Source organism: Eumetopias jubatus, unplaced genomic scaffold, assembly GCF_037043125.1.
Source record: "Eumetopias jubatus isolate StellerSeaLion01/CBP00866 unplaced genomic scaffold, mEumJub1_p1.0 scaffold_15, whole genome shotgun sequence".
Taxonomy (NCBI): domain Eukaryota; kingdom Metazoa; phylum Chordata; class Mammalia; order Carnivora; family Otariidae; genus Eumetopias; species Eumetopias jubatus.
In genome coordinates, this window is record NW_028274821.1 from 8717736 (window position 1) to 8737242 (window position 19507).

Consider the following 19507-nt stretch of genomic DNA (forward strand, 5'->3'; position numbering starts at 1 on the left):
GAGCCCGTTGGTGGGGCTGCTCCAGGCAGTCCTCTGACTCACCCCCAGGAGGAGCCCCTCACCGTTTTTGCAGTTGACTTCATCGGAGCCGTCCACACAGTCCCGGATACCGTTGCACTGCCTGCTGCCGTGGATGCAGCCCCCGTCCTCACACTCAAACTGGTCAGGGCGGCAGGTTCGCGAAGCTGCGGGGGGAGGGGGGGGAGGGGGCGGCGAGAACAGGCGAGGGTCAGCCAAGCCGTCCAGGCGGACGCGCGGGGCGGACGCAGAGCACGCCGGACCGCTAAGAAGGCTACTTACGACAGTTGACCTCGTCGCTACCGTCTTTGCAGTCGGGGTCCCCGTCGCAGCGCCACTTCTTGTGGATGCACTCGCCGGAGCCGCACTGGGTCTCGCTGGCCGGGCACTTGGTGTGCATCGCCGGCTGGCGGCCGCACTGCTCCAGGGACTCGTCCGACTGGTCGGAGCAGTCGGCATCGTCGTCGCACACCCAGCTGAGGGGGATGCAGGACGAGGTGCTGCACTGGAACTCGTGCGCGCCGCACGTGGGGGGCGCGCAGTCCAGCTCGTCGCTGCCGTCGCTGCAGTCGTCCTGGCCGTTGCAGACGAAATTCCTGGAGATGCAGCGGCCGCTGGAGCAGGTGAACTCGTCGGGGCTGCACGTGATGTTGCCTGCGGGGCGGGGTGGGGTGGGGGAGAGCAGGCCTCGCTGAGCGCATGCGGGACTCGTCGTGCCTTCCAGACTCGCGTCCCACAGTGCAACGTGCGGGATCTCGGATCGCGGACCCTAGCTCTCCAAGCTTCACTTAAAAAGCTATCGTGGAATTCTATCCAGATCCAAGTTCCTGGAGTACTAGCAAGCAGTCTCGATATGGACAAGACACAGGGACACTTGAATAAGAATCGAAAGAAAGGACCAAGAGAATGGCTGAAGGCTTAGAAATTCATCCGAGCCTTGAACCACAACAGATTCCTAAAGGGACGGCAATCAAGAACTTAAACCTGACCGGGGGATTTCATTTTGAATGGCCAAGACTGAGCTATCTCCAAATAGACAGCCAGCCATCTCTCAAATCAGTTCAGATCATCAGCTGAGACTACCATGTATAAGGTATACCGATTAACATAGACTCATAATAAGCATTACGACACTATGAACAAAAAACCAGCCGTTACTTAGGCTACCATACATGGTTCCTTCTCTGTTGGTCCTTCAAATGAGGATCAGGAATAACAGGCCTGAAGTATTTTCAAGTGTTAGAAAGTCACTGGAGGGCTAAAATCGATCTCAGTCCTAGCCGCCCGGTATGCTAATGATGATAAACCAGGCAGGCTAGCCAGTTTGTACTTGGACTCAAATTCCTGCCAAATGAATCAAGGTCACAGTTTGGTGGTAATTAGGGTAGAGACCACGACTCTCTTGGGAAGCAAAGTCTAGATTTAGGAGGGAAACACTTGGAAGCCCTGGGGCTTACCAATACATAAAGCTCAATTCTAAGATTGAACACCGAAACTCATTGGACTAGGTGCAGTGGTATTGACCTCAGAAGTCGACTTCTCCATGCAAGACTGGCGTTTGGACTGCAAGCACGCTCAGCTCACTAGTACTCTGCTGCCTCAGGAGGCCCGTGCCTGTCAGCCTTGGGAGCTGTCGCTCTCGGGGCCCTATAAAAGGGCGGTAGCTTGAAAGAGTGCTCACAGCAATGTTTGTTCAACCCAGATATTTCCCAGGGCCTCGCCTGGAACGCGCAGCACTTTATTACACACTTTCCAGGATCAGAGACATGAAAGCATAGGAAACAGAGCTCGTTTTTACAGGCAGGAACTGTGAGAAGAGACAAAAGTACCATCGGCTGGGTATGGTTTTCTTTGGGTCTCTGATGGCAAGATGATAATAGGTAACGCTTCTGTGCCAGGTTAACCTTTGGAAAGCCTCAAAGAGAATCTAGTTCGGAGGCTAACTCAAGTTGCTCGTATGCTACTTAAGTCATTTATTCCAAAAAGCAGACCCACTTGAGACCTAGGAACGAGCTTGCTGGCCCTAGTGCCCTGCTGGTTGTACTGAGCCCAGGGGAGGAAGGCCCGTGCACCCCTGTCCTAACAGACACAGACGCCCACACCGTCGTGGCCTCACTGAGCTACTTCTGGATGGCAGTGCCCTGAGTGACTTACCTTCTCACTTCTATCTGCCTAGGACAAACACCGAAGCGAGCAGTGGTCAGTCACCACGGGGACTTCTGTCAGAGTTTTAGGGCAGTAATGAAGGCCAAGTAGCTGAGCAGAGAGCGAAGTCACTGAAACGCCAGTCAATGGAACTGCATCTTCACGCTCCTGGAAGCTTCTCCCCCTGCCCACCCTTCTTTGAGCAAAAGGGTCTTGGGGATAAAGCCACTCAACACTGATCTTCTTACCACAGTGTTCTTCATCTTCGCCACTGTCACAATCATTTTCACCATCGCACCTCCAGGACACTGGGATACACTGAGTGGAACGGGCGCCACAGCTGATTTCATTTATACGGCATGTTCTCATATCTGTTGACGATACAGAGTCTCAAAAGAGCCTCCCCCACGCCTCCGAGCCAAGCTGCTGCCCCTGAGCTGCCTGCGTGTGTGCTCACCTGTCATCTGGTGGCCTGGCGAAGGGTGAAATTCGACTTACTAGTTGAAGCCTGAGGAGATGGTTCGCCAGCTCCACGGCTGAGAAGCCATGTGAGTTGGTGCCGCCCGGCAGGGCACCGAGAGCCTTGACCATGCTACTCCTTCAAGGTTCCGTGGCGTGCTCAGCTCTGGCTTCTGTTTTACTTGGCGCAGGTAGGCTTACTGGCTGGCCTGCTCCTTGACCTTTTTTTGTGTGGCTTTTTTTTTTTTTTTTTTAATCTGTCAGATACCAGATAAGGTCACCTAATTCCCACTTCTTTAAAGGCTGGATGACCTAACACCTGGGAAGTCTTCTCCTGACTAGATTCCTTTATAGGTTTCTTCGCGACCTACGTGGGCTTTGCCACAACGGGGGCCCCTCCTGATTCTTGACCTCGCTAGGTCACCCTCTACTAAAACTCAGGGCTGCATCTCTGTGGAACCTGGCTTTCCCTGGGGCAATTTACCTGCCATGACCAATGTTCTTATTGCTCCCCTGATTCCTTGCCTTGAAAACTGAAATTGATGCATTTATCTTCCTTTCTGCTTCACTGCGTTTTGTCACCCTATCCCGGAACTAAACTTGGGTCCTGTTAGATTTGCACTTTTCATGTTTCAACAGGTCTCTACTGCTTTGGAATAAACTCCAAGATTTTCTTCACCGCGACATTCAAATGATCCTAATTTACCAATCCCAAATCCTTCTCCTCTGTGATGTCACAGACCTTTTCCTGGATATCTGCCCAAGGACACATATATACATTGGCATACCTATGAAATTTTTCTGAAGAATGAGCTGTAAGCTTTACCCTACTTTAATAACCTCAGGTAACAGGTTTGTTAAGAAATCACAATGTCGCCCTAGCTCTAGCTACCTTACTCCTTCAGTAATAGGTTGTTTTGATTTTAGTTTTTTGTTTTGTTTTTTAAAACATAAGCTATACATCTAAAAGCTTATCCTGAGCCCAAAGGGGGAACCCTCCTATCTCGACTTAGCTTCCAGGACCAGTACCATCTGCTCGGAGTCATGATTACCAAATATTTGAAATCTGTGCACCTAGTCAAGGAGTTCTTAATCAAATCGGCTGGCTTCGGTCTTAAATATTCAATAGTGAAGCTACCCAAGAGAATGTCAGTCTTGTTAGACTAGGGACAACATTCTTTAACGGACACTCATCAGCTTGTTAATGACTTGACTGACCTTGGAGTCCACTGGCCTACACATCAAGGTAGGCCAAGGGAAACAACCAAGTTTTGGATGAAACAGTACTTAGAGCTACGAGACACAAAACAGTCTGGGAAAAGTTACAGTCCAAAACAAGTCACTCACGGCACTGTTCTGGGTTTTCGTCAGAGCCGTCTTCACAGTCGGGATCCCCGTCACACTGCCACCGGCTGGGGACACACTGGCCATTGTTGCACACAAAGTCAGACTCGGCACATGTCTTCTTTACTACAAGAGTTTATTGGCAGGGTTAAAGTCATAGGCACCCGAGAGTGGATATTCCCATTGGGGGTGAAATTGCCTGTTGACACATTTTATTCTAACAATGGAACGGAGTCAGTGCTCAACTGCTAATGTCCAGGAGAACACTAGAAAAATCTATTTTTTTTTCCTCCAGGGGAGCAAGGTGCTCATTTGAGAGAGTTGGGGGGATATGGAAGTCACGGTAAGACCGGGGCTGCTCCTTACCCTACAACTCAAGGATACCTTACAATTAACTTCTTGCCTGTTTTACGTTGTTGAGTTTTATTCAGTATTAGTTTTATTCTCTTCATGCATTTCTTCCAAGTCCTTCAAGTGCTTCCTAAGGTTTGAGAGCCAAACATTCCATCCCATGACTGGATCATAGTACAGCTGTTCTGGGGGCATCTCTTAACAGCACATGGGTTTAGTGTGGAGTTGGGAGGACAAGCCCCAGGACTGAATACTGTCACTCCTACAGGTCTGTTGGGGCAGAGGAACCCAGCCAGTAAGAAACAGAGAAAGCTTAAACCCTGGTATAAACAAGGTGACACTGAGAATTCAAGAGATGGAGTAACAGCAGCTAGAAGTCACAGAAGATGCTGTGAAAGCTGCCAATGTCCCCAACTGAGGACTAGAGTGAAAAATCGCCTTAGAAAGGTATCAATTCTGCTTCTAATTCTGGTGATCATGCAACTTGTCCAAACTGGGACAATCTCAGCAGAATGGGGACACTGAGAACTATACCAGGAAGATAAGCTTAAACCTGGACTCTCTTAAGCCCACTGGGCAGCTTGGTCACCTTACCCACCAAGTAGTCAGAAAGAGCAGGAAGGATCTCCCTAAGCAGCCACATAGAGTATTCTAGGCTTCTCCTTCCCAAGCTGTATTCTTCCTTGCTCATGTGCCTAAATTTCCAGTTTACACTCTTCTTCTCTAACGAATATTCTGTAATGGTACATCAGCTAAAAGCTGACAATTTGCTAAGAATTTGAAAGGGATTGCTTCAAGTCTGGGGTCTGAGCTAGGGACAACTCACAGAGCGGAGAGGACACTGAAGTTGAGGGCCCCCCTGGTTTAGCCTCGGACATGGTACAGCAGGGAAATACAGTGATTACAGTCCACTCTGAGAATTCAAGATGTGGTGAGGGATCCTAATGATCCGAAAGGGATAATTCATGTCCATGAATTGTGTAGCCAAGGAAACAAGAAAGGCCATGTTAAGCTCTTAGATTTGCACCTGTTTCTAAGAATCACTGAAATACTCAAACCCCAGTATTAATGGTTAACGCAATATCCAAGGCCCGTGCGCTCCTGAGCATGTAGGAATGTACGAGAGCGTCCACAGAGTCAGTTTGCTGTAATTCAACCTGCAGTGGTCCTCAGGAGGAGGAAGCAGGGAGTAGTTGTAAAGAGACCATGTGGTCTGAAGATGTATAAAATGTTACAGGTACAGGCAAGACTGGCCATACTACAAAGTGTCCGAGCAAACGATAAATAGGGACAGACACTTGCTAGAGTTCATCTCTCTCCATTCTGAACACAGACTGGGAGGGTCAGGAAAGGCTATTTGAATTGGGCCTTAAGAGATGGATAGAAATGTAGGTGTGCCACAGGGGAAGAGATATACCAGTTACCCACGCAGAGGTTCTAAGTTGCTCATTAATCCAGTCAGCCTCACACTTGTAAAAGACTTGAGTTGCTGGGGCTAATGGAAACACATGGCTTGTGGATTCCCAGCTGCAGCTGACTAAAAATGCTGGCTGACATGCTTGAAAGAAACAGCTCTGCTGAGATTGCAGCCCAGTTCAATATCAAGACGTTGGACAGGAAAAATACTAAGTGGCTTTATGAGTTTTAAGCAATTGTTCAGGCTTTTCCCTTCCAGGCAGGAACATCTCAAAATCAACATGCAGAACTTCCCTGAGCCGTGTTCCCACTTTCCTTCTCTACCTTCATACCTAGGAGGCAGAGACCAGTGCTGGCCAAGAATATATTTAATTTTACCCACCTCACGTGATTTTGAGTACATACATCTACCCCCTTAACTCTTCCAAACCCTCCTGCTGTGTGTCTAGAAGTTATTTATGTGGAGGCTACTTTAGGAAAAGCCAGCGGTCACCCCTAAGATGACCCAGGTTAGCTGCTACTAAGTCAGACGGTCAAAGGCGGCTTCTGAAACATGAAGAGAATAATTACTCTAGAAGAACAACGGGTTTTGCCATTGCAAACACCCATGATATTGCTTGGCAAGCTGAAGCGTAAGACCAGGTGCCATGATGCTTACGCTCTGCCATTTTTGTAATAGCACATGAAGAAGCAGGTAAGGACATAACAAGATGGCAATTGATGCTATCTACATTTAGCTTCTATTTTTCTTCTGTATTTCTAGTTTGTAGAGCGTACATCTTTATATAACATCCTTTAAAAGGCAAATGACAATGTTGTCACCGACGTCTGTACACCATCTTGTTTCAGGATTTTTACAACATAGAACAAAGGGATCAAAAAATAAACTTCAGCGTGTATTCAAGGTAACCTAGACACCACCTTGACGTGTAGTTCTGGCTCAACATGAGGCATTTCTCACAATGATCTTCTGATAGACACTGATCAGTGGGTATGACTGCCTGTCCCCATTCTCTTGGGGAAAGATTGTCTTCCACCCTACCTAATGCTTTAGAATTAGCATCTATTATGGGCAGAGACTTTTTAAAAATCCTTAAGTGATCTGTGATCTGCACTGGCCTATAGTTTCTATGTCACGAGTTTATTAACCCACTGAAACCTTAGGGGATTTCTTACTATACATGACTTACTTTCTTTTTAGGGGGAGAAGAGCTATTTGAGAATTACAAAAAGAAAGTCTGTTCTAAGCAAGTTTCTGTCTGTCTCTACTTCAGATCCTCCCGTCGCTTCTCCTAGCTTCCTATGCCAAATGTTTGCCTGACCTACGATAAACCAGGTCCTGTCCTTTGAAAGGACCCCCATTTGATCTTCAGCATTCCACACCCAGGCTGACAGTGTCAAACATTGAACCAGATTCCTCTGGACCAGGATGTATAGACTCTTGGGACCCTGGTTCAAAGCAGTTTTTAGGAGTGGATTCTGTCTTCAGAATCCCGATACATTTGAGAAGCTAAGATAAGAGCATCACATTCAGTGATCTGCATGCATCCTCATGAGGTGGCCGGGGACACTGTTGGGCTCCTTACCACAGTTCCTTTCGTCACTGCCATCAGCGCAGTCTTCGTCCCCGTCACATTTCCACAGCAACGTAATACAGCGGCCGTTTGTGCACTGGAATTGGGAGGGTTCACATTTGGCTTTTCTTCCTAAAATCAGGAGGGAGCACTTAGCTAAGCTGGGGAAGTTAGAGTTGCAAGTTACCCAAAACCTGTGGATACGGTCCCTTTCACAGGGACAGCTGCAGACATAGCAGGGTAGAACATTCTAGTCGCCAGGGCTGGGTGGGCACTGGGGCAGTGTGGGACAGTAGTTGAGTTCTTAGCTGGGCAAATGCCATCTGGAGAAGACTAGATTTCCCAGTCTCTCTTGCAGTGAGGCATAGCCATGGATGGGGCTAAGGTCTGGCTAATGGAATGTAAATAGAAATGGTAAATAAAACTTCTGGGAAATATCCTCAAAGGGACAGGGACCCATTTTCCTTTCTTTTATTCCTTTCTGGCTTCTGAAAATTGGGCATGGTGGCGGGAATAGTGAGTTTGGGCCAATGGAGCCAGACCAAGGTAGAAGGAACCTACATTGCCCAGAGGCCACGGGGAGTTGGGTCGGAGTCACCCGCCCCTGGACTCATTTCCCTCGTTTGTTTAACTCACTTGTGTAGCTACAATCACACAGCCGAATCCTAATCCTTTAATGGCATTTCTTGGCCATATTCTTTACGGTTATTCATGAATGATGCTCCCATTACAAGTAAACTAAGGGAGATTTAGAAAGGGTAGCAAGGAGGGGGCAGAAGAGAGAGTTTAATGTATGCCCCCTTGTCTTAGAATTTGAGATCTCATTAGAAAAAGACATGCTTACAAAATGCCTCGAAGATAAAAATCAAGAAGATACAGTTGAGAGGTAAAGGGAGATCATTCTTAGCGACGGGAGAAAAACAAAGTGAGGGAGAGCCACAGACCTGGATTTTGTTCCTCTGACTCTCCGTGTTCCTAGGCTCGACGTATGGACATTTAATTCACACAGTGGTATGAACTAATCCTTGTAAGTAGAGCACTTAGTTTCATCTGGTTTTTTTGCCTGGCACGGGACAGGGGACGTTCAGAGGCTTCCTACCATGAGCATGTGGATTTCTTTGCGCTACAAGGCGAGGATCTGGTTGCTTAATAGAAATAGACTGCAAATATTCGGGACAACCAGGGGTGCCCTATAGCTCCTGCAGATTACTCAGGGAGGCCTTCCAAGCAGAAAGCCTTCCGACTTCCTGCCACCTTCCTGCATTTGCAGCTGCGGCGTGCTGGTTTAAGAACAGATGCTCCAGGGACAAGCACGGGCTGGAACTCTTGTGCTGGGTGCACAATACTCCCTTTACCTCCCGGCTATAGCTACTCCCCACTCTCCGGGGGCAGCCTATGCTTTGTGGCTAATTCCCAGGGAGGTTAGAATTCGGTCCCAGTCAGGTTTACCGTATGGGTGTGGTGACATTCCCAGGTCCTCAATGTATTCATAAACGGTGTGTGTACCACTCTGCTCCCAGAGTCCAGTTAAGCTGGGACCCAGATACAATGCAGTAGGATTCGGTGGCATTTCCTACCTCTATATTGTACCGTTCGTCCATTCCACAAGTGCCGTACTGGGCGTAAGGTATCAGGGATTGAGAAGGGAAGAGGTTGTTGGTGGGATAGGTCAGGGTCTGGTTTTTATACTGTTCAACCGAATAGGAAGAGCGGCTCCCCCCTCCCATCACTGTAATCCCAAGAGCTTCTCTGTGTTCTCAGTGCTGGGGCAATCTGCTCCAGGAGCCCCTGGCTTCAGTTCTCTATCCCCACGGCCTTTGAGGGCTGTGGGAGTTGTAAGAATCTATTTAGAGTACTTCATTTGAAAAGTAGCAAGTGCACAATTTGTCGTCAAAGTCGACAGAAATCTAGTTGGAAAGAACAGTCAGGCTGCAGGTAGGAGGCTCCGAATTATTTTTAAAGGTTTTCGGTACCACAGGTTGTTCAGTGAAAAAGAGACAAAAATTCAGACACTGATCCCTACGCTGTCAAAAAGGTAGGCATATAATCACACTTGGACAGGGACATAAAAGTAGTTGTTAAATGATGGTTTTCCAACTTCGGGGTTAGGTCCTGAAGATCTTAAAAATGACTTTTGAAGCTACAGATTTCCTAGACACTCAAGCCAGCCCGGGATCAAATACAGGGACACAGGTAAAATAAGGCTGGCATTCAGCTCACCAGCACCTCCAACAGGGTCTCTGAACATAGTTGTAGCAAACAGAACGATCAGCAATAATAAATGATGTTTAAAATCCCAGCAGCATTGCTTCAGGAGTCGATACTGAGCAGACTCAGGACAGAGAAAAGCATTTTCTTAGTGTTTATTCCAATACCTTAGGACCAAAAGGAGTTCAATTTCTACCTCTTCTTATCTGAGGTATTTCCACTTCTGCCCGATTATCCTAAAGCTGTGTTTTTACCGGGACACACACATGACTCTGCATTACCAGGGGGGACGATGGGGGTTAGAAGGGGAGAAAGGTACTGAATGTTGCTGCTCCTTTATGAGAGGAGCGGGGTGAGGGTGGTGGGGGCTAAGCCTGGCCAGCTGCCTTTCTAAAGGACCCTCTCTTTAAAGAGAGGTGAGTAAAGACTATAAGCCTCATGGCCGTGCCTCAGTTTCTTGTTATCTAAGCACTCTGTTATGAGAGATTGCTCCTGGGCAGAAAGTGCTCCTGGTGCAGAGTAGCCAGGGCCCCCTGGGCCCTGAATCTTGGTGCTGGGACCTCAGCCAGACTGCAGCGCTATGGGTCTTCTGTCCAAGATTCAAAAAGATTCTCCCTCACACCTCTGGTGCTCAGCTGGGAACGCCGCCGTACAGAGCTCCAGGAGAACCGAAAGCACCAAACAAGTTAAGAAGCTTTTGGTTTCCACAGCTTTGGGGGATTACAAGACTGTGGACCCATAGTCTATTTTCATCCATGACAGTTATGTCTCAGGTTCAGCATTCTACTTTCATAAAGGGGACAGGTTGAGCTTGAAATCATCTCTACCCGAGGTGCTTATATTGATTTTTATTTTTTTTTTCAAGAATTTTGTTTAGAGAGAGAGAGGGAGGGGAGGGGGGAGGGAGAGAGAGTTCTAAGCAGACTCTGCACTGAGCATGGAGCCCAACGCGGGGCTCATCTCATGACCCTGAGATCGCAACCTGAGCTGAAACCAAGAGTCGGACACTCAACCGACTGCACCACCTAGGCATCTGCCCCCCTGCCCAAAGGTGCTTTTAATTCTTAGACTAAGCTAAGACTACCAAGGCCTCAAAAAATGACCCCAGAAGTACAAGCTCTAGGCAGCCTGTTTCCCCAGATCTATCTGCTCAGAAAGGTGAACAGTTGGGAGAAAATGTGGTTTTTAGCAGGTTTCTCAAAGCCACAGGGTTTCATGGGAATGCCTTAGTGCCAAAAGGGTGGTTAAAGTTGAGGGGGAAGGTGACAGTGGGGAAACTTGGGTATTTTGTCTGTTTAACCAGGAAGGCTTTCTTTTTCGATACTGGAGTTTTGTGTAAGCATTTGAGAAGGGTTCTTTGTATTGCTTTTTAAGAAACCAAACTGTTGGCCTTGATCTGCATTTTCTTTTCAGCTCTAATACTTAGAATGAATATCCCTGCCCCTCTGGGTCAGGGGGTTGGAAGTCACTTGCACCTAGTCATATATGTACCTTATCACAGCTATTTGCATTTGTATTGAATGAAGGTCCAGAAGTGTGAGAGGCTAACTTGCTAATTCTGTCACTTGCTTGGGGGGTTGGGGGGGCAGGCGGGAATCAGACCCTGCAAACTGAGGTCAAGGCGCCTTGTCCCAGGAGCCTTGCTTACCTAAGGAGTGAGCATTGCTACCCAGCCATGTTGGCAGGTCACTGGCTCCAAGAACCTCAGGGGTTTACGTGCACAGAGAAGTCAGCCTGCTGATGTCGGGACTGTCCCCGCAAAGATTAACAGGGAAGAACAATATGGAAGCTTAGACCTGCATAGACCTTCCAGTAAATACCCAGCCTTCCACACGGGCTACGCATTTCCCAGAGAGAGGTTTCCGGGTATCAGGCGCAGACCTGAACTTGAACTTGCACAGAGAGACTCTGGCTGCCACTCCTCCGGGACCGGCAGGCCCGAGGAGTCCAGTGGCTCTCCCTCTCCTCGTTGCTGGAGCACCCGGCTGTTATCTACAAGAATTTCTTCAGTCCACTTGGTTTGCCACTTCGGGGCTGCCAAGGGCATTTATTTTTAGTCAGGCTCACTTCTGCTGCCTCTTTAATGGCAATCTTTCTATTCATAGGCTAAAACTCATTTTAGGACCAGCAGACTTGGGAGTCAGGAGAGTGGTTTTTCTCTCCGGAGAAGAGGTTAGTGAGCTAGAGGGAGGAAGGAAGACGGCCGGAGCTGTGGGCACAAAGGCTGAGCTCTGGCCCTCACGTCAGCCTCTAAAGCGCTTGGAAGAACCAACCAGAAGCCTTTAACCACTTTGGCTGATCCTTCTGATTCACTGAAATAAGTGAATCTTACAGTTCGGTTTTCAGTTTTTCCACGGACATTGGGTGGAGGTGACCTTAAGAATCAAGAGTAAATAAGTTCTTAAAATTGTTGGCCAAACACGGCGCTAAGACTTCAGTCTTTTAATTCACCTAAATTCTAAATCCTATGCTCTGAGCACTATGCTCTGAGCACTACTCCTCAGGAAAGAGGAGTATAGATAAGGGAGCATAGTACTCGCCCAAGATCAGCCTGCACAGAATGAGAATTTGAACCCGGGCGGTCTGGCTCCAGATACCACGCTGCCTATCATACACACAACCTAGAGCACCTAATGCAGGACTACTTCCCGCTAGAATATTCTGTTGCTTTTGGTAACTTGGGTAGTAGAGTCTGTTTAAATCATTCCAGAATTAGGTAGTTTCAGCTGTCAAGATGATACTATCCTAATATAGTCTTATTATTGAAAGACAAGGCTGTCTTCCCTCCCTGTCCCATTTTCATTAAAAAAAAAAAAAAAAAAGCCACCTTAGTATCCTCAGCAAGGTTTTTCCTAGGACTACAGAGCTTGGCTTTCTAGTCTAGGGCACCTTGGTAAAGTCGGAGCACGTTGTGAAGTTATTAGTTTCTGTGGGTGGTAGATTGTTAGGTCAGTGGTGCTCCTGTTCTCATTTGCATCCGAACCCCCACAATGCTTGTTAGAACCTGTGCTGGGCCCCTCCTCCCAGAATTTCAGATTCAGCAAGAGCAGAGTGGGGCCCAAGCTTGCCTTTCCAAGTTCCTAGATGGTACTGACCGCTGCTGCTCTCTGACCATACTTGGAAAGCACTGCCCGAGGGTTAGGAGGTATAAGATTTGACCCACAATGGAAGTGACTAGGTCATTTTCAGGGTTAGAATACATAGTCCTGCCCCCATAAGCCTGCATGCCCATCACCGGATGGGCATGGCTGGTAAATGCCACGCTCATAACAGACATTATGGTGATAACATGAGGCGAAGCCTCTGTACCCATTAGGTAAGGTAAAATGTATCTAGATGCCTTAACATGCATGCATGATAAAGAGGTTCTTCTAAAATCTGTCTTCTCTTCACCAGAAGCCCCTATGCTTGAGGGGCTCCATCCCTTCCTCTAAACCCTTGGTCTCATAGAGAGCCTGGGTTCTTCTCCCCTGACGTTTTGCCATCAAGCCCTGGCCCTGTCCAGGCTCTCATCCATCACTTGATCTAAATTTGTTTCCTCTTCCTCTGTCTCCAGGCTGCCACATTCTCTATCCAAATCAAGACGGCGATTCAAGCAACCTAGAATGGCCTGAAGGGCCAAGGATGGGATCACTTCTGGGCTTCTCACTGGCCCTACCTAGGGCTGGATCTAGTGCCCCACCTACTTCCCCCAACTTTTCCCTATTGGTGCCCACCAGCCATCTGCTCAGAGTACACCCAGGGACCCACCCACTTCCCCAGGCCTGTGCCCTCACACCCTTGCTTGGTCATGGTTTGCTCCTGTCACTCCTGCGTACTTCTCTACTGGAGTTGGCACACATGTCTCCCCTTGAGAGATGCTTGCCCTATCTGCCCATTTCCATCTCTACAAGTGGAGAGGCCCCGTAAGGCAGGGCCTAGAATTTATCTTTGTAACTTGGGACCAAGTTCCTGACGTCTCAAGAGTTTTTGGGCACTAGTGAGTATTCCTGGATGACTCAACAGATTAATTAATTCACTGATAAAACTGGTTTGAACTATAGACTTTTTCCAAGGCCTTCTTCCCAGCGTTTCTGAACTTGAAACGTGTGACCAGTTGTTTGACCAGCTAGAATACTTTGGAAGACTCTACGTTACAAAGTCCACTGTTCCCTATGCCTGTGGGGGTACTTGCACATTATCCTCGTGCCACCTGATCATTTAAAAATGGTGTGCTTTCCCATATTGATCTGTCAAGAGTGAGTGTGTCAGTGTGGGTGTGTCGGCCTCATATGCCTGTGAGGACCGAGGTTCTGGTACACAGGGAACAGTAGAAGCAGCTACCTGGTAGAGTTAGAAATTTGACGTGTGGGACCTGGATTTCACTTGGGATATGCTTTTGTGCTCTTTGGGAATGTTGGTAGCAACCCATCGTTGGCTCGAATCCGAACACTTTTGTAAGGTTATCTGCGGAGATGGAATAGTAGTATCTGGTTTTGTCACATTAGAGTCTAAGTTCTTGGTGACAATTGGGAAACATCATATTGTGTAACTGAGGTAGCAGGTGGGAACTCCAGCAACCTTCAACGTCCCTGCTTTCTGCCTCTTTTATGATTAAGGCTTCAATGTTGGATCTGCTCACTCCTCTCCAGAGCTTCTGTGCCAGGCTATCTTTGGAGCATTGATTTCTTGATTTGACTTCCGCACTAGACCAAATGCCATAAAAGAAAGGACCAACTCCCTAGTTACTGTGTCCATGCCCTCCCCTCCCCCATGCCTGGTGATGCCAAATGGCACATGGTAGGTGCTCAGTAGATGGATGTCAAGTGGTTTTAAGCAGAAGTACAAGAAATGTTGACATCAGTCTACCACCTGCTTCGTGAACCTACAGGTCAGTTAATACCTCAGATCTTGGGAAGGCTTCTTAGGAAAACAAAAGATTAGAGGCAGTCTATAAAATAGGAACCCTATTAACTCATTGTGTTTGGGGGGAAAAGAATTAAGTTATAACATGGGAAGTAATTTGCAAATGTTGAGTTTAGGGGAAGTATTAGGTTATAACATATAAACATGTGAAGTAATTTGCAAATGTTGTCTATCACTAAGGTTTTACCATCTCCCTTGCTTGGCAAATTGCAAACTCCCCCTGCCCCGGCCCCCCAAAACCACATCTATATGCATAAAGGCTCCTAGCCGGTAGGCCCAAGCCAGAAGCCCCAAGTTGGTGGCAAGATCAACCACTCCAGCCAGTGGTCCCATCTTAAAGTTTCTGCTTTCAAAGTTACCTCTTAAATGCAAGAGCATGCATACCCTTCCTCCACTCCACCCACCCAGGGGCATTTCTAAAATACAAAGTAGTCAAAGGCTCTGCAAGCAAACATTAAGACCCCCCCCTTTTTTTTTTTTTGCATAATCTCTGTCCTTAATCTCATGGTACCCAGGAGGCAAGCTCTTGCTTCACTTAGAGCCCCCGAATAACCAGCAGGCCCGAGCTTTCCTAGGACACATCACATGAAGGAGAAAGTATGCTAACTTTACGGTATCACCTGCCATCTGATTTAGTTCCTGCAGCATGGCTAGTGTATCTAACGAGGTGGCATTAGCCATGCTAAGAGTTTTTATTGCTAAGCCAACAGAACAGCTTAGCAAAGAGACACCGATTCAGATTGAAAGATACAGAGTGAAATCATCAAGTAAGATTCTGCTCAAGCTAAGTCACACTCAGCCTGAAAGCTAAAAAGCTATCAGTCCTCAAATTTGCTAGCTAAAAATTCTTTAGCTGGGCACAAAAAATTGTCCCTGGACCACTTCTGCTCAACAGGTACATCTCGTCCATCACCTTTGCAGAAGGTACTATTGGACACTTGGTCCTGGAAATAGTCTCCATGCTGTGCCCTAAGAACTCTCTTGAGATGAACTTATAGTAGAAGGGAATACACTAAGCAATTTTGAGTCTATTGACTAACCATCTGGAGAGCAGTCCGCCCTGAGCAGCACTCCTAAGGCAGGTACATTTATCATAAACATCACTGCAGACCTTATCATAGCCTTTGGAGGCATTTGATTTCTCATAGGCTAGTATAGGAACGTGGCTTTCCAAAGAACAGTCAGTACTCAAAGTAAATTTAAATATAACTTGAAGTCAAAGAGGTAACTGCCTATCCTTGATCATTCTTCCTTCTACCAAAAAGGACAGCTTCATTCACATTCTGTAAGAAATAGAAAATGATCTAGATTTTTAACATGACTTATTTGTATGTCTATATGCTGTGCTCTGAGTCTTTTGGCCTTTGGATCAAAACCCAAAACCATGTGCCTGGGAGCTACCTGTTCCCTTGATTATGGCCATGTTCTACCCTGGGAGTTCCTGTGAAGTCTTACCAGTTTGATACTTCTGGAATCGAAGGGGCTTGTAGCTACTTTTCATCGCTTCTAAAATGGTAGTAAAAGTGTGAAATCAAATTTATGGTTATTCAATTTTATGAAAGGCAGAAACACTTAAATCAGGACTTCACTTCTTTGAAGCATGGAGACTGCTATAATTAACCTTACCAGCAACGCTTAGTGCTTCAACATGCGGTTGATCATGGTAAAGTCTTAATATTGGGCTGTGCTACTGAGCCTGGCCTTTATACACACATGAGGAATCTGGGGACACAAGCAGCAAAAGCAGAGAATCAAAACAACACAGGACGGACATTCTAGCTAAATGTCACATGAAGGGAGCAACAGGCCGATTCATGGAAGGGAGGTGCTCAGACTTGAGGAAGCTGTCACTTGCCTGGTGATCCTCCTTTAAAGGAGCCCAGCTCACACGCTCGTTCTTTGGCCTGAACGAGGATTAGGATCACTGTCACACTTTCCCTTGGTGCTACGGGTTGGAAGTCAAGTTTATTTTCTCCTCTCCCTCTGGGTCTCTCGGTATTGCTAGCTTCATTCAGCCTCCTCCCACAGTCAGAGAAGTTTCTGTCTCCTCTTTTGCTAGTTGCTAGCCATATCTGAATAGCCTTCCTAAAACCTTGGTTCTTCTAGGCTTTGGCGTTAATGACTATGTGGTATCCCACATCCTAAGTTTGACCACCTAGGCTGGGGGAAAATGTACCAGAATTCCCAGGGATTTGCAATCAGGTATACTCCTACTGAATTTCAACTTATCTTGTTAGCCTGGTTGAAGTTTCCGGTCAGGATCTTAGAACATCCCTGCCCCGTCCTCGAGGATTTTAGACCAGTGCCATGAGTGGGTTTTGGGGGGAGGGGTTGGGAAGAAGGGATGTATACGAAACCAGGACCAGAAAGTCAACCCACATACCCTGGGGCTTTGAACTTGAGAGAGGAGTCAGTCTGGGTTGGCTTAAGATCAATACTTCCCCAGCCAACCCCAGATTCTGTCCAGTTGAAAAAATGATGTGCCGCCTTTCCTTTAAAGAATTTAAGTCTTGCATGGGCTTCTGTTTTTCACTATTCATGGCATGTCATATATTTCACACGTGACACAGGGGAGCCAAAGGGACCCTCACCTACCTAAGACAAGGCCAACAGATGGCTTCAACTAACTCATTTCAACAGTTCAAGGGCATTCCCAGCATTCTATTGGATAAAGTTAACCTCTAAGGGAAAGTTATTACATGTTAAATCAAAAGGATACGGAGAGAACATGCAGCAAAAATGAATCTTTCTCTCACCTCCGGGAAGGTTAGCAATAGTTTCTGGTATACCTTAGTCTTTTGAAATGTTAGGAAAAGTATATGCAAGTCATGGTGCTATTCTGAGAAATCATTTAATAAGTTAGTATTGCTCATCCATTAATGATTAATGTTCCAGTCTGAAAATTCTTGTAGGCAGGCCTTTTCCAGGCTCTGAGGTTTGTTACATATCAGAGGTTGTCTCCACGACTCGCCTTTTTCAAGGTGTCCAGGTTGGGGGAAAGAGAGAACAGCGCGACGGAGCCTGTCGGGTGGGTGTTCCACGTTCCCTTACAGATAATACTTCTCAGGCTGCTATATTCTGAGTTCGCGGAGACATGTGACCAACCCAAACGTGATCGGGCGGCCAGCCAATCGCAGAGAGCAGAAAAGCCCGTCCCAGCTTCACACGCTCGCTCGGGACAGTCGGAGCCAAAGGGCAGGGGGCACTGGGAGGCTTCAAACCCCCAAGTATGGCCCGAGAGGCTGCTTGACCACACACTTTTTAAAGTTGGCTCACTTCAGGAGACACGTGACTGCAGGCAGGCGGGCCTCCTAAGCCACCGGGCGGCAGGAGCTAGGGACTCTGGAACGGGTACTCAGGCCGCGGGCAGCTTTCTGTCCCACTTCCCTGGAGCTGGCCAGCAAGCCCCTCTGAGTCACGCACGTCCAAGATCACTTCAGGGACGCGCCGGGACTCTGACCGAATCCTTAGAAGGGCTTCCTGTCCTCTGCCCAGGAAAGTTGTGCGGCTCCAACTGGGAGAGTGGCTGAGGACAGGGCTCCCGGGCCCAGAGCGGCAGACCTTGGGCACTCGACGGTAGTCCCCAGCGCCACACACCAGCTCTCGAGCTACTCCCTTTGATCTATTGTTTGGAATGAAGGCCAATTACACAGTCACTAGATTAGGACCCAATTCCTCCCGAGGAAGTCTCACCGGGAACGAAGATCAGCAAACTAACCTGATTAAGTCTTCGTTGCGCTCCCCTCCCCCGCTCAGCTACACGGGAGACCCGGGAGGTTTACAAACACCACGCGTGGGGGCGAGGGGGGAGGGGTGGGGAGGGAGAAGGGGTGAAACACCCAGTGGGGAGTACTATTTGAAACGGCACTCGTCCTCTAACCCGTACTCCAGAGAGACCACCGGGCGCCCGGGCAGTCGCAGTCCGGGTGCGCAGGCTGCGCACTGGTAGTGGCTCCCTGGAGCCTCCCGGCTGCCGCCCATCGAACGTGCGCCCGCTCACCGCCACCAGGGACTCGCTGCCGGGACCCGCACCCGGCGCCACGCGTCCCCGGAGGCGCCCACCCTCGTCCACCGAGCACTCCTACCCTCCCTCAAGTCCCGGGAGCGTGCACCGGGCTCCCGCGAACCGCTCGGCCCTACCCGGCCCTCTGCCTCCTTCCTAACACTCCGCCTGGCAGAGCAGACAGAACCATTGTTCAGTGGCTCAGAAGCCCACACTCCCCAGACCCGGCCAAGCGGGGTGAAAACCGAGGCAAAACAGTGGCTTTGGGGGACAGAGTGTAAGGGAATGAAGACTAGTTCAGGCAAGGCTTTAGGACACCCCAAATCCCACTGTCCCCCAAGCCCGGCTCCGCGTAGCCGCGGCGCTGACAGTCAGCTCAGAGGCGCCACCAGGGTTGGGAGGGAAAGAGGCGAGCAGAGCGGAGAGGCGCCTCTTAGGAGGGGGGTGGGCAAAAGGAGACCCGCGCCTCGGGGCCCCCTGGCGCCCCGGCTGGGTCCGGGCAGCCAGCGGAGGGGCGCGTTCTCACTCACCCGCTCCGGTGGCGCGGCTTTCCCGGGGCGCCCAGCACAGCGCGAGCAGCAGCCAGAGCGCCCAACGCGCGGACGTGCCCATGGTGCCCGCCTGGATGGTGCCGCCGCCGCCGCCGCCGCCGCCGCCGCCGCCGCTCGCTCGCTCCGCACAACAAGTTACCAGCCCTTCGCAAAGGAGGAAGGAGGTGGGGGCGGGGAGGGGGGAGGGGGAGGAGGAGGGAAAGGAGTTAGAAAGGGGGAAAGGGAGCAGGGAAGAAGAGGGCACCCCCTCCCCTACAACTTGCACAATCTCCTCCCCACCAGCCAACCCACCCACCCACCCACCCACCTCCCCACCTCCCCGGGCTGCTGCAGCAGTGCAAGCCGAGCCTGCGGGCAGAAAATAATGCACGCGCTGCAGAGGAGGGGAGGGAAGAGGAGGGGAGGACTCAGGAGGGGAGGGGGTGGGGAGCCGAGAGCAGAGGAGAAGGCAGAAGAGCGGAGCCGGCCGCGGAGCACCCACACTGGCGGCTGCAGGAGCGCGGGGTGAGCAGCGAGGAGGGGGCAGGAGGGGG

The 19507-nt window shown here is 49.1% G+C and overlaps 1 protein-coding gene across 2 annotated transcripts in view; it reads right to left on the bottom strand.

Moving 5' to 3' along the window:
* Positions 1–19055, bottom strand: part of VLDLR (very low density lipoprotein receptor) — a 29176-nt gene extending 10121 nt beyond the window's left edge. Inside the window, exons 1-6 of one of the 2 annotated variants that reach the window (XM_088019209.1) lie at positions 18954–19055; positions 7320–7439; positions 3970–4092; positions 2412–2534; positions 301–672; positions 63–185 (exon numbers count right to left, since the gene is read on the bottom strand). In XM_088019209.1, the coding sequence (XP_087875335.1) occupies positions 63–185; positions 301–672; positions 2412–2534; positions 3970–4092; positions 7320–7439; positions 18954–19035 (943 nt within the window). In that variant the 5' untranslated portion in view covers positions 19036–19055. The remainder of the gene's footprint in view (positions 1–62; positions 186–300; positions 673–2411; positions 2535–3969; positions 4093–7319; positions 7440–18953) is intronic. The other variant, XM_028117375.2, reaches the window with a different exon arrangement.
* Positions 19056–19507: the final 452 nt, after the last annotated feature.